The sequence below is a fragment of the Pyrus communis genome, chromosome 9, assembly GCF_041283825.1.
Source record: "Pyrus communis isolate YQ-2024b chromosome 9, ASM4128382v1, whole genome shotgun sequence".
Taxonomy (NCBI): domain Eukaryota; kingdom Viridiplantae; phylum Streptophyta; class Magnoliopsida; order Rosales; family Rosaceae; genus Pyrus; species Pyrus communis.
In genome coordinates this window covers 6,316,539-6,343,311 of record NC_142573.1, presented here as the reverse complement: position 1 = coordinate 6,343,311, position 26,773 = coordinate 6,316,539, and the positions used below count along the sequence as shown (strand labels likewise).

The following is a 26,773-nucleotide window of genomic DNA, read 5'->3' as shown; positions in this document are numbered from 1 at the left end:
AAAATCTCTTCCTGCCCAAGTGCACCCCCCACGGACATGATGGTCGAGTAGTCAGCTGAGTTGCTGGGGCAGCCAGGTTTTTTATATGCTCGAACAAAATGAGCCGATGGTCAATGGAATTGAGCTTTTATAGGAATTATTGGACCTGGATTTCAAATGCAAGCATATCGAGTAATTGAAGTACCGACTTCATAGAAGAAGCACAGGAAGTGAAAATTTCCTAGATCAAATACAAAAGGGCTCAACATTAACCAAGCAAGCTCAAGCCAGGACTTCGACAACCATCGATACTCTGACATTCAATGAAGAATTTCTGGTTTCAGTCATACAAGTGAAACTTTCAACTATAATTCGGTGGAGAATGTGATGCTTAAGGTTCTTGCCACAGCATCGATTGCTTTTGGAAGGGTAGATAACACAACTAAGTTCTCTATACTTTTAACTGTAAATACAAATAATTCAGTTTCGTAAATGAAATTGATTGCATAGCATGCACGATTTAAGGTGAAGAAGAATAACCTAGTAAAAGTTTATCACTAACCAAGAGAGGAAGTGCCATGTTGAAGAAGACTAGCCTTTGGCTGTTCCAAAAACGCTACAGAGCTTTTCTACACAGTCTGGACATTTCCTTGCGTCTGAGTATTAGACTTTGTAAGCCCTTCTTTCCACCCTCTCTGACGAGCCCTGAGCTCCCATAACACTGTCTGTTTCCGCTGCGCCTCTAATGTTGCTTCAGCTTTCTCCCTTGCTTCTTCACATGTTTCCATCCCTGAACTGCACTTGTCTGCTTCCTTTTGATACTGGGATGCAATCTTCTTGGCCTCTAGTAGAGCCATATCAGCTCGTTGCTGAGTTTCCAAAGCTTCAGCTTCCCTAAGCTTCAACTCCTCGGTCAAAAGATCCACAAAGTTCTTCTCAGTGTCTTCATTCACCTCTGGATCATGCTTTGCACAGTCTGCATAATTTGTACCAAAGAAATAAACAGACTGTAAAAAGAATATAAGAATTGAACCAAATCTGAAACCTTCATGTAGCCAATCACTTGAATCACCAACTTGGCTTGCAAATGCAATGCAAAACCAAATTTAGGAAACTAAGTCCACATTCTATGATTTTGAGTTTCAACTTAACCTCCATGTTCAACATTTGAAGGTTGGTTCAACCAAAATAAGAAAATAACAGATAAATATCAATGACACAAACTCTTCCTACAAAGTGAAATCAACAACTATAAAAAGCAAGTTGAGGAAAAGGGGTGGTTGGGTTCATTCCAAAACAATGAAAATTGTACGGTAAAATTAGAAGAACAGATCGATTGCCAGTCCCACTAATGAAAGCTACGAGTCCAGAGCTCTGGTTGCAATCTTAACTTCAAAGATTGTAACGAGGAGAAACCACACATAATCTACATAATCAACTCACGTAACGTTGAGAGACAGAATGTAGGTATAAAAGGATTTAAGGAAAATAGGGTAAACAGGGAAGTTTACGTAACTGCAAGATTTGACATTTCTCCCAAGAAAATTTGTCTATCAGGGAAGATCTAAAGGTGAAAAAAAATTGAGAAAATATTACTTCGGATTGAATGATATTTTGGGATTCAGACGGATTTCCTCGAAAGCACTTTGTATTGAATATTTGCCACATTATTACAGTCCTTAACATGTAACACCTCAGGGGAATATTAATTATTCAACATAAACTTGAGAAAGTACGCTACTTTATGGCAAGGAGAAGCTATTGATACCACAACACATTCAATCTAGAATCATACATACATGTTACAGCCAAATATATATATATATATATATATATATATATATATATATCCACAGAGGCAGTCAATTATATCAATACCCAATCAGTTTATATAAACATAGATACAAAAAGAGACTAACCTGCAAAGGAAATGTTGCTGAGTCCTGCAGACGAAAGAACAAACCAATATAAGTATACATCCGATAATAATGCCAATCAACAAGTAATAGATTAGTAAATTAGCCGAGTGAATTAAAAACCAGTTGCTTTAAAAATTCAACAAAAACCCAGAAAGGATTGAAATCAGTGAATGGAAATTTGAGCATATTGGCATCAAATCAGCAAAAAATGTGTAAAACCCAACAGAACAAAAAGTGAAAAATGCAAGAGATCTAATCAGATCTGGCAAAAATGGATCATGGGCAAGTGAAAGAAGAGTACATTACCAATGGGGATGGAGAGGAGAGGCTGAGAAGAGCAATCGCAGGTGCAAGGAGGGCAAGCGGAAGGGGAGGAAGAAGAAGAGTGGGAGACGGCGGCTAAGCCCTCCATGAAGTGCCAGTATAGAGGCGGCCCCACTATGTACCCGGCTATGCACAGCCCAACTATCACCAGCCCCGCCTTCAGCACCGCCTGACTCGTCGCCATCTCTTTCTTAATCTCGATTCTTCCTCAGCTTCAGAAATCGAATCGATCGGAAGTAGCGGAATTGGGAGTCGGCGACGTCGATTCTCAACGGTTCGACCGCCGGTGTTTAGTTGAGACTTGCGCAGATCAAAGATGGCTGCTTTCTGATTTGTGGGAGGCAGTGACGCACTGACGCTGTTTTTTTATTTTTATTTTATTTAAACTTCACTGTTTCGGGAGTGAGATTCCCAGTTGGTCCGACTACGCGATATTACGAAAGGAAATTTTATTTAAATTCATCTAAACATTTTTTTTTGTACATTTAACTTACTCTCTTTAACTATATTATTTTTATTAAAGAATTAATATCTCTTTAAATCCAAATTTATAATCTAAACTACATTCTCAAAACCAATTCCAAATGTAAAATTATCTTTACACTCATTCTGTTTATAAAATAATATCTCTAATTAAATGTTTTTATTCAAAGATGCGTCTTTTGTTCCTCTATAATTGTATATGCCGTACAAGATTGGCATTTTCATGACTGGTTTTTTTTTTTTTTTTTTTGCCACCAAACCCATCCATAGACTTGAATTTACCACATAATGCAATGAAAGCTTCAATTCAATTCATCACTTTGCTAGAAACATTTGACCTTGATGCTTTGAATATGGATGGAGGCATGTTCGGTGAGGGGTAATATTCGCATTAAGTCATTTTCATTCATCTTTGTGTTCTGCTTCTAAATGAATGTATGATGCAAATAACCTTGTTTCCTCGGGGCCTCTGATAATCATCACGCGAGTCAGGATGACATCACACTACCAGGTTGTAAAAGTTAATCGCTGTTTGGAATTCTCATCTTTATTATTTGTCTTTATCTACACCAAGAATCAAGTTATATGTCTTTTCAGTACTAATCAAAAGTCCTTGCAAAGTGTTTTGGGGCACAGATAGACACATGCAGAGAAAAACAAATACAATATAATATAAAAAGTATGAAATTTAATCCAAAGAAAAAGTAAACGAACAAAATATCCATAAATCGAGTTATACCTTAGTTGGAGTATTCCAAACTTCAAAATCACTATCCATCAATAGAAAAGTTTGTTTTTCTCTATCAGAGCTATTAGGGTTTTAGCCGGAAATAACGTAGGATAAACAAATGGTGATGTTAGGGTTTAATTATAGTGTGTGGGTTTATTGATAAATTTGAGTTTTATTATTAATTTCATTTTGTACTTAATAGTAATTATGCAATATGGTAAAATAGACAATTAACATTTAAAATTTAAGTTGGGTGTAGAAAAAGGGTTTAAATAAAATTTCCCTATTATGAAACGGTTTCATTTTCCCGGTTTATTTATTTCTTTGGTAAATAATTTTCCCATTTTATTTATTTCTTTGGTAAATAATTTTCCCGGTTTATCTGTGTTAAGTAGCGTTTGGGTTTACAAAATTAAATTTTATAAAGAGTTTTGAATAATTCTTCATAATCTGTTAAAATTTTGAGTAAAAGTTAACATGAATAATGGAATATCTTCTCTTCTCTTTTACATTGGTTGTAATGAATAAAGTGCTAAGTTTTACTCATGTGTCCGAATTGAATACTCTTACTCTCTTAGTAAATTTGTAATAGTAAATTTTTTATGAAGCTCTTGGCATTAGTAAATCGCACGACAGTAGATATGAGATACAAAAATATTTTTGTGAATCTTCTCGATCCACAAAAATATTCTCTTGTTTATTTATTGTAGTATGACGATATATATTTTCGGAAGTTTTAACGAAAAGCCCGCAGTACTGTTCATTTTAACGAAAAACCACATTTTTACACTAAAAAGTTAAACCTAGTACCATTCACTTTACCCTTTATTTTGTCTTTATCATTAAAACTCAAAGTTTTTAAACATTTTTTCATTAATTTTTCTTATATTTTATTGTTGCAAAAAGGACGAGAATAAAAATTAAAAAAAAAAAAAAAAAAAAAAGTAATAATTAACCTCTTAGGATTACCACCGTATTACGAGTGATGAGAATTGAACATAAACTGGTGTGAAGTACGGCGATCTAGTCACTCTGTGTCCCTCATCACTCAACCGCCCTATTCCACCACACGCATCGACAGCCACCAACCCTAAAAGTGGCGATGGAAATCCCGATGGATGTGATAAAGCAGGTGCAGATCTCGCTTCGGAAAGAAGCGAACATGTCGTCCTACGACCCAGACGACACGCCGTTGCCCAATCTGCCTTCGGTCGAAGAAACCCTGGCGGAGTTGGATCCATCACCGCCGTACCTGAGGTGCAAGCATTGCAAAGGGCGGCTGCTGAGGGGCGTTCAGACGCTGACCTGCGTCTTTTGCGGCAGAGAACTCTGCAAGGACCTGCCTCCTGACCCCGTCAATTTCCGGGATACTTTTGGGTACCGGTGGCTGCTCCAGTCCCTGAGCTTAAGTGGATCGGTATGCGACTTGATTTTCTATCTTTTGTTTGGTTGATGAGAAAATTGAGATTAAGATGGGGAATAAAAAGGGGATTCTTGTTCTGTTTGGTTGATGCGAAAACTAGAAAGAAACGGAATTTGAATTATCAATGCGTTCTTGTGGAATGAAGTTCTGCTTCAGGAAAAAGCAGGGATTTTAACAAATTATTTGTTTTGGTGCTTCTGGATGATGAAAAAGATTGAAGCTTTGATCGTTTTAGTGTACTTAATGTGTTTTACCAGCTTGTTGTAGCCACCGAACGGAGTAATGACTTCGTTAATTGCGTTTTCTGATTCGAAGCTAATTGAGTTAATCTACAGTGCATAGAAAACTAAAAAGCTTGAACGCTTAAAGGCGATTCTGAGATTATGCAGAGATGGATAAATAATACGTTGTATTTGTATATGATTTGTATCAAAATCTACTTAGTAAGATTATAAGCAGATCACACTCGAAATTTTGTAGGTGCTACAGATTTGTAGTCCATTTATTAAGTAACCATATCATGTATGTGGGAAATTATAGTTAGACGCCTATCATTTGTTTGCTAGAAATGAGGATTATTGTCCTCTCGTTAACGTAGATTATAAACTTTGATATTAATTTTCGGGACTTCTTGAATACTTGGGTCAAGTTTGAGACTTTGGTTTGCAGGAGATAGTGGATTTACCTATTGGAGCAAATGAATTAAACAGAGGACAGACTGCACGGAAGGATGAGTTAAGTCTGTCTGATCTCTTAAATCTTGAAATAAAATGGACCTCTAGGCCAGAGAAAATTGAGACTGATCTCTCAAATGAGAACCCCAATCTACCCAAATTACCAGATTTGGCTGGAGTCAATCTCGACAACTTTTTCTTTGAAGGAAACAAAGACCGTGCTTTGGGTAGTTCTGAAGGGCTGTTCGGGTCTAACACACAGATTGTCAGTAAAGAGAGTTTCCAAGTTCATGAAACTCTTAGTTTGTTTCAGAATGTAAAGCCTTTTGAGACAGTTGTGCAGACTACTGAAGGAGAGGGTGGTGATTCTGGTTGGGCCGCAAGTTTTCAGTTTGCTGCTTCTGAATCGCTTCCTCAAGCTTCTGGAAACCTTCCTCAAGCTTCTGACACCCTTCCTCGAGCTTCTGAAAACCTTCCTTTAGCTTCTGAAAACCTTCCTCAAGCTTCTGAAACCCTTCCTCAAGCTTCTGAAACCCTTCCTCGAGCTTCTGAAAACCTTCCTTTAGCTTCTGAAAACCTTCCTCAAGCTTCTGAAACCCTTCCTCAAGCTTCTGAAACCCTTCCTCGAGCTTCTGAAAACCTTCCTTTAGCTTCTGAAAACCTTCCTCAAGCTTCTGAAACCCTTCCTCAAGCTTCTGAAACCCTTCCTCAAGCTCCTGAAAGCTTTCCCCAAGAATCAAAATCCCTTGACCCCTTTGTGGGTTCCACAGTGGATCTTTCTGCTCACATAGACACAGTATTTGGGTCTGTAGTGGACTCAACAAATGAAAAATCAAACCATAGTTTGACTGGGTCTACATCCATGTCCACCGACTGGTTTCAAGATGATCTGTTGGGCGTTTCCAACTCTGGGTTTTCTGGAGGTCCTGAACAGTTAGAAACACTTGCGGAGGTGAAGGTTGGTGTCCAAGATAACCAATTGCAGACCACTAGCAGCAAGGCTTCTGATAATAAGACTACTGATAAAGATGATGATTCATTTGATGCTTGGAATGATTTCACAAGCTCGAGTAGTGCACCAAATCTTGTGGATGGTTCTGTAAAACAAAGTGGTGTTGATTGGGTTCAAGACAACCAATTGCAGACCACTAGCAGCAAGGCTCCTGATAATAAGACTACCAATGAGGATGATGATTCATTTGATGCTTGGAATGATTTTGCAAGCTCGAGTAATGCACCAAAAGTTGTGGATAGTTCTGTAAAACAAAGTGGTGTTGATTGGGTTCAAGACAACCAATTGCAGACCACTGTCAACAAGGCTGCTGATAATAAGACTACTGATGCAGATGACGATTCATTTGACGCTTGGAATGATTTTACTGGCTCAAATAATGCATCAAATCTTGCAGATAGTTCTGTACAACAAAGTAATAATCAGACAACACCTGTTGATCACACTTCAGAAATAAATTTGTTCGGCGCAGCTAGCAACTCCGGTGACTTGGATTTTGGTAGCTTTTTGCAACCAGATTTCTCAGCAGGAGCATTTAACAGCTCCAGCGGTTCAACTGTAGTGGATGGAGCGCAGCCAGAGCCTTCTGTATTAGACAGGTGCGTGTATAAGCCAACTTATATGGGTGCTATTATAGCCTCAGTATACTGTTTGGAGCCACCATGGAATGCTATATTTGCGGTTTTCAATAATCTCATACACGAAGCTTCATGGAAAATGTATCGGTACATTCTTTGATGAACATATCTTAACCACCTTTTCTGTTGCGTGTTTAGGTTGGCTGATGCAAGCACAAACAATGGGAAAAAATCTGAAGATGTGGCGGAGGGCGGAGATGTTTCCAGTGCAAGAGCAGGATCGAAATCTGACGATGTGGAGAGAATAATGTCACAGATGCATGATCTCTCGTTCATGCTCGAAAGCACTCTTTCAATGCCTCCCAAGCAAGACGAATTACATCCCCCTTCTAAAGATTGAGACGGAATTCGTTTATGAGTTTCTATCATGTAATGTTGGTTGTTCATATAATTCTACTTCTGTTTGTTCCCATTTTTGTGTTTTATTCTTTATAATCTCATGTAGAAATGCTAAGCCAGACTAGAAAGAAATGACGGTATCGAGTTCATGATTGAGAATGGAAGATATATATTGGAAGTATTTTTTGACCCGGCAATCGGAGACGGGATGCAATACGGCGGGCACAATGCATCTGCCCGGACGGAAGTTATAGACCCCTCTTTGGTAGAAGTAATTCTTTCTTGTAAAGTGCCCGTTTCAGTACCAATGGTGGGTTGATAACCCATAGTGGAAGACAGGGCTACCCAATAAAGCGGATACTTTGGATTCTGCTTGGACAAAACGGAAGATATTGTTGATAAATAGAAGTACGTCTTGTTCATTAAGATCTCAGAAATATTCCACCATGGTTAGGACTGGGGAAAGAAATGAAGAAGAGAATGAAACAAAAACGAAAAAAGGGAGTCTGTCAGACAACCGTGTGACCACCCCAGCCGGTTGTTACAACGGCTGAGAACGATCATCTACGGCTCGAAGGATCCAAGGATCACGGGGCCGTCAATCACGCTCTGATCGCACGGTCTTGGTTCATCCACCAGACTGGGGTTCCTGTCTCCTTAGAGATCAAGGATACAGAGGTACAACCTATAGAACAGATCCTGTTCAAGTAAGGTCGTGACCAGTGGGGCGCGAAAGAGCTTTATAAAGTCTATATCTTCTTCTCAACTAGTCGATGTGGGACTAACTCAACCAATGCCAAAAAGCGATAAAAAGCAAGGCAACTTTAACACAAACAGCGGTCTACGGGTACATTTCGGTCTAGGAAGAACATTTTACAGCAGTTCGACAACAAGTACAAGCACTAATAACATGATACAGTTTAAAAGTAAAATTACAACAACGAAAACAAAGTGCACATTAGAAGCAACATATTACAACAGTTTTCAGTCTGCATGGTTTTGGTATTTCATCTGTGGTGGGGATTGACCACCATGGGTGATGATAACATGGTTCGTCTGCTACTCCTGTTCAGTCTTCACCGGGTGCCCGTTTTCGACCTCCGCACCTGCGTCAGTCGGAGGAGCCCTTCTCGCAGTTGTAAGACACTGAACAAGTCGTCTCATACATGCCATGGATGTTGGGTCGTCCTGGAAATTAAATCAAGAAGAATTGTTTCAGTAAAAAATGAAGGGGCCGTGGGAAGAAATCCAACAAAAAGTAATTGAACTTACAGCGATGAGGTTAATGACTTTAGGATCCTTCAAGCTCTTAGGAAGACACAACTTTCTGTAGTCAGCGTCCCTGCAATGAAAAATTCAAACATCAATTAACAAATGTAATTATGTTCCTCGTTTGCTGACTCGATCTGGACTCTACTATTTCAACTAAATTAGACTAATGACATTCGGTAAACTTATAGACAAAGTGGAGAACAGTCTAACATATTGTATGTTACTAGTCTTATTTAGAGTGTTGCAGGCTCGATCCTGAACTCAAATATTTTAGTTAAATTAGACTAAAGGATGACGGATATTTAACGAACTTGAAATTGTTGAGATTGGACTAGTTAATTGTATTAGACAAATATATTAGAACTTGCTCGAACTCAATTCCAATCTTGTCTAGTCTGAGACTCGCGATGAGCTTGGACCTGGAAGTATTAACTATGAAGAGTAACTTACTTTTGGCCTTCTGCGAGCCTCATACAGCAACGAACGATAAGTTTAAGCAGCCGGAGGGAAGGCTCTTCTGTAGTAATCCTGTCGAGCATCTTGGTAAGAGCTTGAGTGATTACGAAAAAACGATCATGGAAAGCGCAGCAGTACTTCTGTCCCTCAGGACTCATCAGAATCCTCTCCATTATGAATGTGGCCACCTGCATATACAGATAAAAAGATTTTTCAGCATAGTTAAGTTTAGAAATAATTAATTATTATAAACTTCCTTTGTTAGTTTCTTACAGTTTTTGACAGTCCAGTGCCAACTTCAATGCAGCGCATGCAATGGTAGAATATTTGAGTTTGGAGAAGGAAAAGAACAGTCTCTTCATCATTGTCCTGAACCGGGGAAAAGGGGAATCCAAATTTAAGTATGTCATTATGTTAATGAACATTCAAGCTCATAGAAAGATATGAAAATGGGATATAAGAAGTATAAACTATTTGCAGGACACTAAACAAACAATAAAGAGGTGCTAAATCGTTGTTTGTATATGGATTATTGTTTGGATAAAATATTTGTAACTAGTTTCGTCTGTGCATTTCTCAAATGTAATCCATGATTCCATATGTACATGCCTTGACAAGGGCACCAATAACGCCTAAGCTCGACAGCCTTAAGTATTCATGAGGCTTGTCCTTTTCCGTCGTGTTGAGGAAAGGGTAAATATAGAACGGCACAATAGCTGCAAACAAGATCAAAACTCAGTTAAGTATGCATTACTTTTGGGGTCATAAGAGGTCGCGGTTTATACAGATTTATTTAGCAAAAGAAAATTACCCCGGAGGAATGGTTCTCTTGTCTCAGGATGAGCAGCTATGCACTGTTAAAAATCAAAACCAAAATCACAGTAGCAAATGTCATTAGCTTAACACAAAGGAAACATGATGATTTAACCAAAATCACAGTAGCAAATGTCGTTAGCTCAGCAGCTACGCACACACCTTTTTGTTATTGTTCATTGATTCTTCTTTAATTTACTCAATTTAACCAAAATAAACGCAAGCGTTTAAAAGAGAAAAAGAGTACTGTGAAAATCATTTTACTGTAGACAAATGAACTGAAAATATTGTGAGAGTACTGACCTGAAAGAGAGAGAGAGTATTGCATGCCCGATTTGATGATTCCTGAGTAAGATTTGGGGTTGAAAGTAAGCGGTACACTGCAATTATTTCCTGCATATAACGAAAAATATGAACGAACTAAATCATCGTAAATTTTAATCTGGGAATTAACTCAATTTTAATTGAAATTTATTAATTAAAACAGCCAAGTGACATGCATGCCATACCTTCAACAGCGTAAATGTAGTACCAAATGAGTGCCACAGTAATGGAGCCAAGTCTTCACGAATTTCCCTAATCTGAACTTAGAGAGAGTGATAATTATCAGTAAGAACTTTTTTTCACTGGGTAAGATGTGAGTTAGTACAAGCATCGTTTCCTTTAACGTGACATCATTTCACTGTACAAGCTTCATAATTAAAATTGTTTACTCTTCTTATCATCATCTAAAGATCATCTCTAAGGAAATTATTTCAATTTGAAAATTATGTATTCATCCATTTATGTCAAACCAATTGATAATTATGATGAACAATCAATTTGTTTGACACATATGAATCACACATCTCCGAATTATATAAGTTTTTCTACAAATAGATTTTTAGATGATGACAAAGAAAATGAATAGTACCTATTATGACGTTTTATATTAGGTGTTGATGCCAATTTAATGGGAAATTGAGGAAAAAGTATTATCCTTATAAATAAAAATATTTGATCTGCTAAGCGTTATATCTGTACATAGTCCATATGCATGTATCATATGAAGCAACCCCTTGTCATTACCTATATTTCACAACACTCCATAGCTAGATGAAACTTGAGGTTCTGTATAGAAAACCCGCAATTATCCTCTAATTTTAATAGCTAATTTTCACCCCTTAATATAAAACCCCTCTATCATCCGTGGGAACCAACCAAAAAAGGGGTAAATAAAAACATTTAAAAGAAGAAGTCAACCCTAAACAAGAATTAGACAGAACTGCACCATCAAAATTGCTGCTCCCTCAAAAATATTAATTTTATAATTATAACTTAAAAAAATCAGTGTACGTAACACAAAGACTCTGAACGTGACATGCAAAGCCACTGTTGATGCAGAAAAAATATAATTGAGGTAATAAACCAAGAAATATATGTATATAACATGCAATTCGATTAGAAAGGAAATAAGGCAAAAAAAAAAAAAAAAAAAAAAAAAGAGAGAGAGAATGATAAAGGAAATATATGAATTATGATCGTGACCTTAGAGAGGCGTTGTAGGGCATTTTCTCGGGTACGATCATCGTTAAGCTCTAGAATCAACTGCTCCACAGGAACCCTTCTGGACTGGTCGCCGTCACCGGGTTGGGGCGGCCGGGATGCAGGTTGACCAGCTTGGTCTCCCGGTAATGACGATTGATCGGCCAACAAAGATTCTGGAAGGGCAGCCATGGTTCGAGAATTTATTTGACAATGTAGCACAATTAAAGAGAAGAAAAAACCAAGGCACTTGTATGCCTTGGTCTCTTCGGATCTCTATTTCTTTGATTACTGTGTGTAGTAGTGAGGGAAGAGACTGGAGAGATTGGTATGGAGGCGTTTGGTTGGGACTTGGACTCTCAAAAAAATCTCTTGGGTTTTATAGCCTAGCAAAAGGAGTCATTTTGCTATTTTCTTTACTTTTTTTTTTTTTTTTTTCCAACTTTTGATTTTGTTTTATCCTTTTTTATCCCCGGAATTTTCGCGATATTTATTAATGCGCATTGCTTGTTCTGCCTCGGCTTACACCCACAGTAAATGGGGCCGTTGTTTTTCGTGAGTCACGTACATTGCGTGCGAGAAAACGCGTCAGTTGAATAAAAATTCCTTACATTTGAGAGCTCGGATCATGCTTAATCATAATACAACGAACTTACACATCCATCATTCATTTGTCCCTCGTCCGTAATTAGAATATAATCATAATTCTAAATACAATTTACGAATATTGTAAACGAGAATTTAATGTCATAGTGTGAGTCAAAATCCTAGGTTTTTGTTGGATTTAGTCAAATTTTTGTTGGATATAATCTTTGAATGCATATCATGATTTTACATGATTTTTTCGTTGCAAAAAAGAAAGGCTTTTTATTCAAATTGTCCTTGAAATGGCATAACTCTTTATTTTGATCATTGAGATTTAAAATCGATAGAAATGATTATTGAGTTTGTCTACCATTAATTATTTTGGTACTTCCGTGAAAAATTTCTGTTAAATAAGGAAAAAATAAAAAAATGTATCCTCTATTTTTGTCATATTATTTTGGCCCATTATTTATAAAATACATAGTATATTTTTCATTTTGGTTCTAATTTAACAAGATTTTTCATAGAAGGACCGTAAAAAGACCAAAATGATTGATGATGGACAAACTTAAGGACCACTTCTATCGATTTCAAATCTCAGAGACCAAAATATAGAGTTATACCAATCGCATGGACTATTTTGGATAAAAAGCCTAAAAGAAATGAAATATATATATATATGTATATATATATATATATATATATGTATATATATATATATATATATATATATTATATGATAGTAAAATGGTGGGGGAATAAATTCTTTTTGAACTCATTTTTTACGATATTCGAACCTAAAACATCTCACGTACAAAATAAAAAAGAAATGTCACTATACCATAATATTATGTGGCAAATGTTTCTTCTTTTACAATGAATATTTTTTAAAATGAATATAAACACCAAGGGTAATGTACTTAAACTCTACTTTGTACTCACACTTAACACTATTTTACCTTATGTTGTTACTCAACACATTCCACTTCTCTTCTCCCAAATATCATAAAGTATATCCAAAATAAGGTTTATTAAATATAAATGAGTGAATCTTCCTTGAAGATTAGATTTTTATTTATTAGACCAAAATAAGAACTTTTAATAAGAAAAGTAGTCCATGAAAATAGTGGGAATTCTCATACTCTAAGTGAACTTCTAAGTCAAAATTTATTAAGTTAGTAATACTCAACTTCAAACATGCTCTTCTTTATAAGATAAGAAGAGGGACACTGGCTCCAAATGACTAATGTTTAATGTTATTTTGAACATTTACTTTTTTTTTATTTTTTTATTTATTTTTTATTTTTTTATTGTTTAGAGTCTTTACTTTTTTTTTAGTACATCGATATTTTTTACACTAGGGGGAAGGGGAGTTCGACTAAGCCACACAATGGGCAGCCTAATTTGGCATCGAATTCGCCATTCACGAGATTTGAACGTAAAACCTCTCACTTCTAAGCAAAGAAAAATATCATCAGACTGTAGTACTGAATGATGAATCTTTACTTTAGGTTTTAAGAATTTTACATTTACGTAGTATCAAAATTCAATTAATAAAATATTTATTACTCTCTAATAGTGAGCATGGTTGGAGTATAAGGTCTTTTTGGCGAACAAGTTTCTAGTTTTTTTAACTAAAATTTTAAAACAAAAAGCATGATAGGAGATGCTTAAGAAGGAAGAGATTTGCACTTTTTATTTCTCCTAGTTTGTGTAACGGCCCTTAGTTCCAAATCCCGACATGCAAATAGCTCAATTTTCTATTCTTAGCTTGGTCTGCGTTTATATGCCACCGTGCACTCGTTTTTATAAATATATATCAAAATTGAATTAAAAAAAGAACTTAAATACTTATTATTCCATAAACTAGGGAGCATTTTGGAGTATAAAAAAAGAGTTCTTAAAATAGATTTCTAGTCTTTCTAAATAAAATTAACTTAAAATTACTTAGGGCAAAATTAGAGAGGCTCTAAGAAGGAAGAGATTTGCACTCCCTACTTCTCCTAACTTATGTAATTTTATGAAGATAAGTTCAACTTTGTCCTCTTTTGTGTCATCGTTTTGTTTCTATGTCAAGTGCACTTAATTTTATGAAAATATCCAAGAATCAAATTTAAATTTAAAAAAAAAAACTAGAACATTTATTATTTCATAAACTAGGGAGATAATTTGCCCAATCTACATCTGTAAACCGCTCAACCTTTAGATACCCATGTTTTCAAATAAAGAATTTTCTTACCGGTTGCAAACTTCAATATGCTAAAATTTGCATTACCACAACCATGTGATCTTCACTGGGTGAGTGCATAAACTGACTTACAACACTTATAACAAAGAAATATCATAACGAGTATGAGATAAATAAATCAATCCCCCACAAGTCTTTGATATCCACCTCCATCAGCAGGAGCTTGATCTAGGTAAATACTCAAGTGATGCTTTTCTACCATAGAAGTATCCACATGTTTACACCCTAACATACTTGCCTTTTTCAACAAATCCAACACATATTTTTTTTTTTTGCGATAAGAAAATACCTTTAGGTGTACGAGCAACCTCAACCCCCCAAAGAAGTACTTCAACTCTCTCAAATCTTTCATCTCAAATTTAGATGCAAGATTTACTTGTAACTTATGGATTTCTTCTAAATCATCCCTTTTAATATTCATATCATCCATATAAATTAATAAAGCAGTCAATTTGCTAAGCCTATGCTTCAAAAACAAAGTGTGATCAAAATGACTTTGGCGATACCCGTATTTCTTCATTGCCTGAGTAAACCGGTCAAACCAAGCATGAGTCCATTAAGAGACATGCAATCTGCACTCATCTTCTACCAAGTTCCCATGAAGGAACACATTCTTCATGTTAAACTGTTTAAGAGACAAATCTATATTTGTAGCTAAGGAAATCAAAACACGTACCGTATTTGTCTTTGCTACCAGAGCAAATGTTTCTTGGTAATCTACATCGTATGTTTGAGTGTACCCCTTAGCCACTAACCTTCCTTTGTACATATCCACTGATCCATCAACCTTATACTTGATTGAAAACACCTAACGACAACCAACATATTCCATCCTTTTTGGTAACTGCACTACCTCCTTGGTTTTATTTTTCTACAAAGTTGATATCTCTTCATCCATAGCTTGTATCCACTTAGGTCTCGTAGGGCTTCTTCTACCTAAGTTGGAATTTTGATTGATTCCATGTGATTTATCAGTGTCCTCTTCTCTAGTGAACATTGCTCACATGATACGTAATTAGCGATTGGATAATTTACTTTTCCTTCTAGAGAGAACTTGTCATGTGGAACAGTACGATTTTGCCTTGTTGGAAATTTGTAAGTACTAGCACCATTATTAGGATTAGTTGTATTATCATTTAAAATACTTACCTCTTGAATATTCAGAGGAGATGAAACGGGCACTACATGATTAGAGAGATGGGGTATAATATGCATACTAGGTAGGTAGTTTGGAAAATCCTGCTGAAGAACACGGTTCTGTTCGGAACCGACTGGCCAAACTGGCCTGTTCTGTTTGGTGAGGTCCTGCCGAATTGGACAACTATGTTCGGTGACATCCTACCAAACTAGACTATTTTGTTCAGTGATATCCTACCAAGCAACCAGTACTTCCAGGCAGAAGCTGTAACGGCACTGACACACAGATACCCTAAGCATTGTTCACTGACAGCAAGATAGAAAAATAGACTGCAGAACGTGGCAGATTTGCACAAACCGTAGCGACAAACACGACATAGAAAAATTGTTGAACCACGACACAAAGATATACGGCTGGACACATCAAATATACATTGTGCACAATTGTAGAAACATAGCAATTGTACACGATTTATCGTTTAGAATTTTGAACGAAACCAAGCTCTTGATGTCAAAAGGAAATATGTTGAATACTTCATTACTTTATTTATTTTTTAAGGTTCATAATATATTGGCACAATATACCTTATTCTACAAAGAATATAATTACAAGAATACAAAAACTAAATACAAGATATTACAATCAAGGGTTAATCTCAATTTACTATCCTGAAGTTTCTTGGTTTTCAACATTTGGTACATGAAGTTTTTTTTGTCCAAGTTTGATACCTAAAGTCATAATTTTGGGACATTTTCATACATCCGTTAAGTTTTCCGTTAGGACCTCCATTAACTGAAGATGTGGCGTTCACGTGGACAATGACTGGGCACCACGTGTCAATATGGGTCCATGTGGATATTAAAATAATAATTTTTTTTCTTTTATGGGCGTCCTACTCCCCCCGAACCCTCTCCCCTCCTTCTCCCTCCATTCTCTCCTCTGCACCCACCTTCCCCGCACACCCACCCATTTGCTCCGCTCATCTTCCACCTATCTGGGTATGACGCAGGCCTTGTCACTGCATAGGTCGGTGTTATCCAAGGTCGGCCGCGGGTGACCGTGGATCAAAGAAGCCAGTAGCGAATCCGTGTTTCGGAGATAGCGAATCACAGTCTTAACTACTGAATGGTCTTGATCTTGGAGACCATGGTGACGACAACGAGTTTGGGGGTTTCGAATACGGTGACGATCTGATGGGAGGAATTAGGTGAAAAGGGTGGGGTGGGTACGGTATAAAGGTTGACACGCTCGACCCTGATGTTCTCCCAAACACCAGAGTAGGCACGTGTTGGCCGACACCTGAAGGTGACGAAGCCATATTAGGATGCATAAGAACTATGAATATAAATAAAAGTCATGAATTAAAATACAATGATTATGCAAATGAGGAACGTGTTCAGAGCATACAACTAACTAAAACACTAAAAGGAAATAATATAAAATTGAATGAACAAAGGAGCAGGTCCTACACCGAGATAACTCGAAGATGCCGATGAAGAAGTGCCTTGACGCCAGGATTGTACGCCTCGATTCTAAGTCCTTAGAGGGGTGCAAAACAAACGTGAGTGGACTAAGTTGATATATATATATATATATATATATATATATAAAATATTGAAACAGTTAAACAACATACTAACCCCCAAAGTTTTATGAAAACTCATAGTATAATAAGTAATAGGTTTTCCGAAAACCCTAGCATGCCATAAAACCTTTCATGAAACATATCTCGTATATAGTGTGCTAAGTAGAAGTATCAGTATCAGTATTTTTCGGTCTGCAGCCAATACGTATATCTCTTGGCCTGAAGCCATCAACATATATCTTCCTTAGCCATATATCTCCCTCGCCCGTAGGCAGAACAATGACCACTAGATACACACAAAATCATTGAACAGTTTTTCCAAACATAGGTACATATATCTCAAAACATCTTCATAGCATATAATCATCCATCATATATACTATAAAGAAGTGTGTGAAAACATGTTCATAACTAGTATATAGTCATCCATCATATATACTACAAAGAACATCAATTTCGATAAAATAAGGTATTCCAAAATATTCTAAGTAAAGCATGATAATCATAAAGTATAATTCCAATATACTCATAAAACGTAACCATTAAATCATGTTTTTCATGTATGCATTTATACTATTAAAACATGCATTTTAGAAGGGGTCCACTCATAGATACTTCGTCGCGTAAAGTCGTACGAAATAGGAATGATGGAATCGCTGCTAATAATTGCACCTAAGCACATAAAGGGTACAATTAACAAAACTATACTCCAACGATTTAATTTCAGAAAACGGACGTCATAAATGGGTTCAGAACGTCGAAAAACATAAAAAGGGACCTCAGGTATGGCCACGCGCCGCCGTGGGTCGCCGACAAGGTCATCGGTGCTGTCGTGGACGGTGGCGTGTGTGCTCCACGCATCGGCACTGGCAATCACCCACGCGCAGCTGTGCTAAGGTTTTGAACATGGTTTGAGCCTGGGCTTTTGGGCTTGGGTCAGTGGGCTGGTGACCCAGCCCAAGGGAAAAGGTTTTGGGTTCAACAGGTTAAGGGCTATCGGTTGCAAATAAGGGGCTTGGGCTTGAAAGCCCGGCCCAATGCCTTTGGGTTTTGGTTTTTAAAATAAATAAAAATAAAAATAAAAAGGGTTATTAGGTTTGGGCTTCAAGGGGTTAACGGACCTAGGGCCGGAGTTCCAAATTGCCCGAAGGCCTAAAGACAAGGGTTTGGGTTTGGGTTGCCCTAAAGCTTTGGGCTTGGGGTTTAGGCCCAAAGGCCTGGTTTAGTTTCTTGCCGGAAAAGGAGGTCGAGGCTTCCCATGCTATGGTTAATGGCCAACCCACAAACTAATGTACGATCTAACCCCAAAAAGGAAGGTATGAAATAGAGGAAGATGATTTGTACCTTGAACACGTTGAATGGTGGCCGAATCTTTGCTCGAAACTCACGGGCTCGCTGAAGGAACCTCCTAGGTTTCCTGGGTTTCACTATGCTTCACAGAGATGAGGCAGGAAGAAGGGTGGTCCTCTCGAGTAAGTGGTGGTGTCTATGGACCGTGGGTTCAAAGGTTTGTGTGGGTGTGTTGCCGGTGGGGGTGAGGGCAGAAGGAAAAAGTTATGTGGGAGTGAGAGAGAGTTAAGAGAGAGAAATGAGAGTGAGCTGAGAGACTTAGGGAGAAGAGAGAGAAGAGAGGTGATGAGGGTGTAGGAACTGCCACATGGCAGAAAAAGAAGGGGGGAACCAAGTGGAACAAAAGTAGAAGGTGGGCCCTTTGGCACACCAATTAAGGTTTAAAAGCAACCCATTTCAAAACAAACATCCCAAAATTAGTGAAATTACAAAAATACTCTTTTTGTTCCGTAAATCCTAGGACGGATTGTTACAGAGGTCGGGTGGGTGCATAAAAGAGAAGGAAATGAGCGGGGTAGATGGGTAGATGTGCGGGGAGGTTGGTGCAGGGAAGAGAAGAGAGGGAGAAGGAGGGAGGGGTCGCGAGGGGTGAGATAGGATGCCTAGGAAAGAATTTTTTTTTTTTTTTAATTTTTAATATCCACGTGGGTTCATATTGACACGTGGCCCCCAGTCATTGTCTACGTAGGCGCCACGTCATTAGTTAACAGAGGTTCTAACGGAAAACTTAACGGATGTATGAAAGTGTCTCAGAATTATGACTTTAATTACTAAACTGGAACGAAAAAAACTTCATGTATCAAAGGTTGAAAATAAAGAAATTTCATGATAGTAAACTGAGACTAACCCTACAATCAATTACCAATCGTTATCCTACCTAAAATATTCATAAAGTAAGACTCAAATGATCATAATATGCGCACTTTTACCGCCACAATCCCTTGCTTCCAAATGGATCATCTTTCAAAGTGTCGTGTAACATTTGGGCAATCTGTACAAATGTGCACCTTCTTTTCATGCTAGAAACCAAGCAGTAGGCACATTGCATGAAGAATGATCTTTGGATTGTTGGTGTACATGTCGCAGTCCACGTTTAACATAAATGGGGCATTTGTCATAACACCCGAAGAGCCTCATCTATGCATATAAAACTAATTCAAAAAATTAGTCACTAGGTATAAAATCTTAGATTTTACACTAGCTAATTAAGCCTAAGTACAACAGTAATTTACAAATTTTACAAATGTATTTGAAAAGAGAGATGGTAACATTTTCTTAGTCAAGCAAATAATTCTCACCAAAGCGTTTATAGCGCCAGCTTTGTAATGATGTGCGTGAATTGGACGCTTCTTCCTGGCTACATAACCAAGTGCACCAGACCATGAGAAATTCTCCTTTTGTTCTCCCATATCACCTGTACAAAAATTAATTCAAATTAATGATAGAAAGTTTATTTAGGTTTCACTAATTAAACCTAGAGGAATAGTTGTAGGAGACCACGATATTAGTCGTCAGCCAATTGTTTAGCATATATAATCTAAAAAACTGAATAAGAGCTGATATTGTCACTCCATAAAAGTCATCATGCATATATATATATATATATATATATATATATATATATATATAACTTTACCAATGAAACTAAATTTAAATTTATTGGGAGGTTTTTTCTTGTAGTATGAATTAAAGAAAAAGAACCTTGATTATAGTGGGATGGTTCCTGCTGTCTATGAGTGTCACTAGAAAAATTAAGAGGAGCCAATTTTTGGACAGCATCTTCAATTTCTTGGCAGAGCTTTTCATACTCATCCTACAAAATTAAAGATAAATACATCATACATATATACAGATTCAACTAAGCATATAAGGCCAAATCCTACCTTCATTTTTTGTCCATTCTTGAAGGAGTCCTGATGGACTATAACTTTACAATATGGGATTGAACATGGTACTCTTTGCAAAAGGGTACCCAACGCTTAGCAAACGCCGAGACTTCAAGGAGAGAGTAGAGAGTGAGAGGTGAACACCCATCATCTGATGCATAGCAAGCTAGCTTGGGAGTTGGATAATGAACGGCTAGAAGAGAGAGCACTGTGTTCACACTAATGATGGTGGCTCCAGCTATGTCACAAACAGCTCTTCATTGGGAGAGATTTTTTTATAAAGCCTCAAGGGTTCCTTGAGACTCTAAAATGAGTTATATCTACCATTTTTCCAACCTCATATAGAGCCATTCACTGAGAATGTTCTAAAAACACCAAAAACAAAGCATACACAACAAAATTAAAAAAGTACTGCAAGAGGGGCTTGGGTCTATCCTTGTCCTCATGTGAAGATGTTCTCTTTTGCAACATTTCGCTACATGACAAGTTCTTTATGGAATAGTGATTCAATTTTTAAACACGTGACAAACATTAATTGGTTTAGTGACGCCATTTAAATTATGAAATGGTTGCAAGAGAAAATATTTCTTTGTGTGGCCCCACCACTAGTCCCAAAGTTAATCACATGGGAATGCTTAATTATATAGTAAACCAGATAAGCATGTGATATCATATATCTTCTAAAGGATGTTTTACTAAGTTGAAATTGTAGCATACACTCTACAAAATTAGATACTAAACCTAAGAAGGTAGTACTACCACCGTTTATGGTTTAGAAGCATGAGAGCTAGCAACAGTTTCCGGCAATGCGCACTTCAGCGGTTGTAAGCGGTTGATGAGATGTGAGACCCACTTGCATCAACGCCTGACAACTAGTCATAATTGAGCTTAGGGGCATCACTCTAATTTCTACACAAGGTGTAGAACAGTAGCGTCAAACCAACAGACTTGAATATGGTGGATAGGGGAATTCCATACTTCCCAGTACCAAACAACCCTTTCAAAAATGGCCAGAGGCATAACACCAACCACACACTACTTATAACCTCCAAGGGGCCTGACCCTAGCTTGTCTTGATCTTGCGGCCGCAGACCCAAGAAAGCAGTAGCAAGCGCGGTTAACTGCACCAGCAAAATAGTTGTGGGAGGCACGAAAATTGGAGACGTGTCAAATGTGAATCTGCCAGCTTCACTATCTTCAGAGCCTTCATCACTTGAAGTAGATTGATCTTTTCTGGTAACTTCAAAGACTGTCTCAGTTATCCCTAAGAGTTTGAGTATGACACAAATAAATCCAAATAACCAAGCACTCATTACAGTTATTCTTCCCATTCTTTGGTTATTCCACCATGCTCGGATCGATAGACCGGTTTGAAGGTGCTCCAATAAAGTGTAAATATGGTAAAGGAGAAAGAGAGCTATGGGTATATAGTAGGTTGGTTCTTGGCCCTGCATTACACATTTAGATCTAAAGCGATTAGAAAGAGTAAAAACTCTTGAACAATGATGACTCTAATATCATCAAATTTGTTCACCAAATATTGTAGCAATGTATATACAGATTTTCTTGATATATGAACAATTGAAACATTGCCACCATTTTAGCAAAAGAACTTGATAACAACCCGATTAGTAAATATTTTACTTGCATGAACAGTAAAATATTAAAGGGATGTGGTGTATATATCTCTCACCTTGGGTAAGAAATGTGTGTTGGTGATGATACTATAAGCTGGCAAAGCAGCATAACACAGCTCAGGAATACAACGTAGGCCCCAAGAAAGGACCCAGAAGTAACACAAGAACATCCTAAATTGGAGATTTGCAAATAGAGTGCCAAATATGGGACAATTTTTACTAAGCAGGATTTCTAGCAAGCCTGTTGCCCATCTCTTCTGCTGGGTCATGGAATCAGGACCACCTGTAGGTGCACATCCTAGAAACGCCGGTGGGTCTGGTGTACAAAAAATAGAATTCCAACCTTTGTTATGGATTGAAAGGCCAGTAAGGATATCTTCTGTTGTTGATCCATACCTCCATCCCACCTAAGCAAGAAAAGGAATTAACAAAGAGCAAAACAAATATGCACAGATAGAGATTGAAAAATGAAATGAAACTCGGAATTGGAAGCGACGCTGCAATTAACCGTAGTATTACCGAATCCTATCTTAAGTTTTTAAATCTCAACTTATGTGACAAAATTTTATTGATACAAAACAATATTTCATCAATGTACCTTTATACCCCAATTGGTGCCATATTCGTACTCACATTCTCCAACTCGGTGTGCAGCCTCAATGGATTTCGAAGACATGTTTACACATTCTGTATTCCCTTGCAAGGCATCACCAGCTGATTTGGTGAATTCTTCTGAAGTCCCAAAATTTTTAAGCATTTCTACTTTTCCTGCCAAAAAAACAGTAAAACTAGGATCGATCATGCATTCATTGAGTTTACACATCAGGTTTTAGACATTTAATTTGATTTACCAAATTACCACTACCAATATTAGGGTATCTTTCTCCGGTTTTGGTATCAGTAGGGGATAGACCATAGATAACTTTTCGTCTATGAACACATCCTGTTCCCGCATAAATAGGGCCTTGAATTCCTGCTATTCCATGCCCCACAAACTACCATGCATGCATACATGGTAACAGTTATATTATTTAGTTAGCAAATGAAAATCTGACAAAATTGATTTTTGTGTGTACCTTCCACAAAACTACCATCTGATTCCCGAATGGATCATCCTTGAGTCCGTCATAGAAGATCTGTGGAAACTGAGCAAACGCATTTTTGGTTTCGTTCTCGGATCCGAGCAACGTACACATTGCATGCAACATAATGTTTGGGTTGTTGACAAACATATCGCAGTCTACGTTCAGCATGAAGGGTGCATTGGTCATTAACCCAGAGACTCTAGTCTACAATCAATAAATTAGTGATCGATTAACTGATCAACTGGTTAAAATTAAATAATTATTAGAGAGATATATATATATATATATATATATATATATGTATATATATATATATATTTGAAATTAAACTCATGGTACCAAAACATTCATGGCTCCGGCTTTGGAATGATGGGGATGCTTTGGCCGTTTTTCTCTTGATATATATATCAAATGTGGCGGTCCATCTGAAACATCTTCCTTGTTCTCCCATAGAACCTTCAAAATATAAAATCATCTAATCAATCAGTTTTCTATCTAAATAGTGTTTTAAAATGCACCCGATCTCTTTTTTGGTTTTTCTTTTTTTTGTTTTTGGTTGCAAAGGGAATCAAGCCATCTTAATTCTAACTCATTTCACGACCCACCCTCGCAATTGCTTGTTTCAGATTAGTTTTAATTCGGCAAAGGAAAAATAGCTAGGAAATTCGGTCCATCTAAATTTTTACAGTACGACAAAACCGTAGTATATTGCAGGTGAAGGAGTCACGGGATTGATACAGTTGTAAATGGTCCTAGCTAGGGTATCTTTGTCTAGTTCTTACATCATATAGATATTTTTTGTGTCTGTCTCTGTATTTTTCTGGATAGATATAGTATGTACCACTATATTATATATATATATATATATATATATTTCATAGTTCATATGCTTTATCTAACATACATTTTTCCAAAAATTGAAAACGTTGCCTTGAAGAAAAGCCACAGCGCAGAGGATAAAGGAGCAGAAAGTTTCAGAACAATGAGCCGTATATACCTTGATAATTGTTGGGTGATTATTACGTTCTATATTTGAAAAAACTGCGAAGTCTTGGCTAACATCGAATGGAATAGATTTTCCCACCGCATCCTCAATTTTGCGGCTAAGCTGCTCGTACTCATCCTTCAGAACATGAATACAAACAAGTTCATTTGTCATCATCAAGTATATATACATAAAATGGACAAAATAACAAAAATAATGTTCTCTTGCCAAACAGTCGAAAGTATAAAATGTTGCTACATATTGTGAATATGAATCACTGATCAAGTTAATTATTATTTTCCTGAATATGTGGTTTAGATTCACACAGTCGCAACATATATAAGTATTTTTCTGGTAATATAAATCAAAATTGAAATTATTGGTCACCTTCAATAATGTCCATTTTTGCTTGAATTCACTCGAGTCATTACTGGAAAATGTGGCATTATTATTTGAGAAGTATCTAAAAGGAGCTCTAACTTGAACACTGTATTTCCTGCAGAATGGAACCCAAAGCTCGGCAAACTTTGATGCTTCCGAAAGCGAGTAGAAGGTGAGGGGAGAACAGCCATCATCAGATACATAGCAAGCTAGCTTGTTTGTTGGGTAGTCCACAGGCAACAGAGACAAAACAGTGTTTATGGTAATAATAGGTGGTTCCAACTTCGAGTCTGCAGTTGTCACAAACATGTCCACCGGAGGGAGTTCATGCTTAGAAACCCTAATTATCAAGAAAACTACATTATCAACAAAAAGTTCCACATATAATTAAGCGATACATAAAATGAGATGATGTGCATAGATACCGTTGTAAGAGGCGGTCAGGGTAGGTTTTATATTCGACAATGTTCCATTTGTTGCTTATGGTGATGACCCAATTTAAGGTGAATGAGAGCTCACACAGGAAAGCAATGAGCCAAGCGAAACCATGGTTGTTGAAAGAGAGAAGACGATGAATGAGGAGTGAAAGGAGGAGGAAGAGGATTATGAACTCAATGACTTTATGCAGAGTGTATCTAAGCTCTATTCTTTCGTGTAGAGGGAGTGAGTTTTGGTTAGCCATTGGAAAAACGCGAAGAAAATTTATGTGGCTTGGTTTATGCAAAGTGTACGAGGGTGGTTCAGCAGCCTGCCTCAATGGTAATTGGCAGGCATCTCTACATATTTATACAGGTATAGCTAGTTGGTTTGTGACTTCTGCGGGCTGCTTGTTTTCTGAGTATGTGGCATACGATTATTTTCTAATAATATTGTGTTGAAAGCATATCCCCAGTTGATGTATATATATTTATTTATTAATATTATATATTTTGTGTTCCATGACATATCAATTATGTTGCTTATTCAAATTAAAACACGTAAACAGTAATGCCACGGAACCCTCAAAAACTGCTCGCGGTTGCATTGCCGTGGTTATAAAATTTGTCACAAGGCCGCCATATATATTCATTCCAAGAGTTCTTATGGGAGTGCAATTTTTTAGGATAATTTCAAATACTTGATTTCCGTACGTCCTCGGTCTCCATTTCTTCATCTCTACCATATTACTTGATTTCTGAACCAGATGACTTCTTATCTGATTCATTCTTTGAAGAGCTCAATTCAAAGAGTCCAAATCTTCTTCGGATCCAAAAAATTTGAGCCTAAGGATCAAATAATCTGGATAGTTAAAATTTAATCAAACGGCTACAAACAGGAAGCTCTTCTAAAAGTTATAATAATTATAGTCGTTGAATTACATTTCAACGATCCAGATCATTTGATCTTTAAACTCAGATTTTTTAGATCCGGAGAAGATCTAGGTTTCAATTAAAATATGGCCTTTTCTTTCATTGTAATTTTATTCAATATATTTATGTATATATTATTACCTTCAAACTTTTGGGCAACTGGAGAACATGACGTAAGGACTGATGTCTAACTCTTCCAATACGAACAAATCAAGATTCTTCAAACTTTTGGGCAACTGGAGAACATGACGTAAGGACTGATGTCTAACTCTTCCAATACGAACAAATCAAGATTCAAAACCTTTACAACACACGTCTTTCGTGTTGTTATTGTGTGGATGGATTCAAAAGAATTCATCTTACAGAAAAACTTTTGATAGCCTCAGACATACGTCGTCATCAACTTTGAATAATGAAAATGTGACTCGCAAGTCACAATTTCATCAACAGCTAACTTTAACTTATGCAAAACCAAAAAAAATTACGTCTCAAACACTTGTCAATACAAATTATTAATATTCTTTCTTAGAAAGTAGAGACGGGACTAGGACTAACAAAGGAGGTCCCACCTCTCCCTATCAAGTGACAGATTGAGATTCTGTTTCATGAGATAAATCTCTTATACCAAGACCACCGGATCAAATGATTCAGATCTTTCAAATTTTATTAAACGGTAAAAAATTATTACAGTTTTTAAGAGGTACCAACATGTAAGCCGTTAGATGAAATTTGAAAAAATTCAGATCACTTAATCCGATAATCTTGATGGAATAGATCCGGAGAATCTCTTCAAGAGTTTCATATTACACCAAAAGGATGGAGACTACAAAGTCATTTCTTTTGGAGTCGTTCAAAAGGACAGGTTACGGCAGTGGTTCGTTTCGTGCCACTGGCTCTAAAGCAAGCAGGACCAACCATATATGTGTGTATTTTTTTTTTTTTTCATTGACCAAAAAAA

At 37.0% G+C, this 26,773-nt stretch overlaps 6 protein-coding genes and 1 non-coding gene across 9 annotated transcripts; 1 reads left to right on the top strand and 6 right to left on the bottom strand.

The window, feature by feature from the left end:
- Positions 1-413: 413 nt before the first annotated feature.
- On the bottom strand, positions 414-2,576 carry LOC137738763 (uncharacterized). The gene is made up of 3 exons (XM_068478238.2): positions 2,205-2,576; positions 1,899-1,922; positions 414-955 (listed from the first exon to the last, which is right to left on the bottom strand). Exons 1-3 carry the CDS (start codon positions 2,404-2,406, stop codon positions 609-611), a joined length of 573 nt encoding a protein of 190 aa, XP_068334339.2. The 5' UTR covers positions 2,407-2,576; the 3' UTR covers positions 414-608.
- Positions 2,577-4,403: 1,827 nt separating this feature from the next.
- LOC137738762 (uncharacterized) lies at positions 4,404-7,702 on the top strand. The gene is made up of 3 exons (XM_068478237.2): positions 4,404-4,852; positions 5,528-7,143; positions 7,321-7,702. Exons 1-3 carry the CDS (start codon positions 4,538-4,540, stop codon positions 7,520-7,522), a joined length of 2,133 nt encoding a protein of 710 aa, XP_068334338.2. The 5' UTR covers positions 4,404-4,537; the 3' UTR covers positions 7,523-7,702.
- Positions 7,703-8,024: 322 nt separating this feature from the next.
- LOC137741252 (small nucleolar RNA U3) lies at positions 8,025-8,238 on the bottom strand. The gene has a single exon (XR_011069279.2). It is a non-coding gene; the product is annotated as a small nucleolar RNA U3 (small nucleolar RNA).
- An 85-nt stretch (positions 8,239-8,323) lies between these two features.
- LOC148694128 (uncharacterized) lies at positions 8,324-9,612 on the bottom strand. Its single transcript, XM_088699380.1, has 4 exons — positions 9,523-9,612; positions 9,244-9,437; positions 8,794-8,863; positions 8,324-8,709 (listed from the first exon to the last, which is right to left on the bottom strand). Exons 1-4 carry the CDS (start codon positions 9,559-9,561, stop codon positions 8,581-8,583), a joined length of 432 nt encoding a protein of 143 aa, XP_088555506.1. The 5' UTR covers positions 9,562-9,612; the 3' UTR covers positions 8,324-8,580.
- A 213-nt stretch (positions 9,613-9,825) lies between these two features.
- Positions 9,826-11,937, bottom strand: LOC137740424 (uncharacterized). The gene is made up of 5 exons (XM_068480297.2): positions 11,590-11,937; positions 10,572-10,643; positions 10,366-10,455; positions 10,061-10,103; positions 9,826-9,965 (listed from the first exon to the last, which is right to left on the bottom strand). The coding sequence occupies exons 1-5, from the start codon at positions 11,776-11,778 to the stop codon at positions 9,826-9,828; spliced, it is 534 nt and encodes a 177-aa protein (XP_068336398.2). The 5' UTR covers positions 11,779-11,937.
- A 7,707-nt stretch (positions 11,938-19,644) lies between these two features.
- On the bottom strand, positions 19,645-20,514 carry LOC148694127 (cellulose synthase-like protein B4). Its single transcript, XM_088700760.1, has 3 exons — positions 20,376-20,514; positions 20,194-20,305; positions 19,645-19,906 (listed from the first exon to the last, which is right to left on the bottom strand). The coding sequence occupies exons 1-3, from the start codon at positions 20,379-20,381 to the stop codon at positions 19,704-19,706; spliced, it is 321 nt and encodes a 106-aa protein (XP_088556886.1). The 5' UTR covers positions 20,382-20,514; the 3' UTR covers positions 19,645-19,703.
- Positions 20,515-21,017: 503 nt separating this feature from the next.
- LOC137738761 (cellulose synthase-like protein H1) lies at positions 21,018-25,299 on the bottom strand. 3 transcript variants are annotated; one of them, XM_088700757.1, is made up of 9 exons: positions 24,892-25,299; positions 24,473-24,806; positions 24,098-24,223; positions 23,440-23,556; positions 23,092-23,304; positions 22,875-23,010; positions 22,614-22,783; positions 22,072-22,422; positions 21,018-21,826 (listed from the first exon to the last, which is right to left on the bottom strand). In XM_088700757.1, the coding sequence occupies exons 1-9, from the start codon at positions 25,146-25,148 to the stop codon at positions 21,281-21,283; spliced, it is 2,250 nt and encodes a 749-aa protein (XP_088556883.1). In that variant the 5' UTR covers positions 25,149-25,299; the 3' UTR covers positions 21,018-21,280. The 3 variants fall into 3 exon arrangements, with proteins under 3 accessions (XP_088556883.1, XP_068334337.2, XP_088556885.1); XM_068478236.2 differs by having other exon boundaries at positions 22,881-23,010; XM_088700759.1 differs by having other exon boundaries at positions 22,614-22,774; positions 22,881-23,010.
- Between the last annotated feature and the right edge of the window lie 1,474 nt (positions 25,300-26,773).

Bases quoted from the DNA above. Each gene is read 5' to 3' on its own strand.
- LOC137740424 (XM_068480297.2), bottom strand. From the start codon at position 11,778: ATGGCTGCCCTTCCAGAATCTTTGTTGGCCGATCAATCGTCATTACCG. The intron at 10,644-11,589 runs GTCACGATCATA...CTCTAAGTTCAG, and splicing joins CCCTACAACGCCTCTCTAAG to ATTAGGGAAATTCGTGAAGA. The intron at 9,966-10,060 runs GTAATTTTCTTT...TCTTGTTTGCAG, and splicing joins AAGAGAACCATTCCTCCGGG to CTATTGTGCCGTTCTATATT.
- LOC137738763 (XM_068478238.2), bottom strand. From the start codon at position 2,406: ATGGCGACGAGTCAGGCGGTGCTGAAGGCGGGGCTGGTGATAGTTGGG. The intron at 1,923-2,204 runs GTAATGTACTCT...TTTCGTCTGCAG, and splicing joins TCTCCTCTCCATCCCCATTG to GACTCAGCAACATTTCCTTT. The intron at 956-1,898 runs GTTAGTCTCTTT...CAAATTATGCAG, and splicing joins CAGCAACATTTCCTTTGCAG to ACTGTGCAAAGCATGATCCA.
- LOC148694127 (XM_088700760.1), bottom strand. The intron at 19,907-20,193 runs GTTCTTTTTCTT...ATTTTTGTACAG, and splicing joins ACCATCCCACTATAATCAAG to GTGATATGGGAGAACAAAAG.
- LOC137738761 (XM_088700757.1), bottom strand. From the start codon at position 25,148: ATGGCTAACCAAAACTCACTCCCTCTACACGAAAGAATAGAGCTTAGA. The intron at 22,784-22,874 runs GTAATTTGGTAA...TTTTTTTGGCAG, and splicing joins ATACCCTAATATTGGTAGTG to GAAAAGTAGAAATGCTTAAA. The intron at 21,827-22,071 runs GTGAGAGATATA...TGTGTAATGCAG, and splicing joins ACACACATTTCTTACCCAAG to GGCCAAGAACCAACCTACTA.
- LOC148694128 (XM_088699380.1), bottom strand. From the start codon at position 9,561: ATGCGCTGCATTGAAGTTGGCACTGGACTGTCAAAAACT. The intron at 8,864-9,243 runs GTAAGTTACTCT...TTTTCATTGCAG, and splicing joins AGGCTCGCAGAAGGCCAAAA to GGACGCTGACTACAGAAAGT. The intron at 8,710-8,793 runs GTAAGTTCAATT...TTTAATTTCCAG, and splicing joins AAGTCATTAACCTCATCGCT to GACGACCCAACATCCATGGC.
- LOC137738762 (XM_068478237.2), top strand. From the start codon at position 4,538: ATGGAAATCCCGATGGATGTGATAAAGCAGGTGCAGATCTCGCTTCGG. The intron at 4,853-5,527 runs GTATGCGACTTG...TTTGGTTTGCAG, and splicing joins CCCTGAGCTTAAGTGGATCG to GAGATAGTGGATTTACCTAT. The intron at 7,144-7,320 runs GTGCGTGTATAA...TTGCGTGTTTAG, and splicing joins GAGCCTTCTGTATTAGACAG to GTTGGCTGATGCAAGCACAA.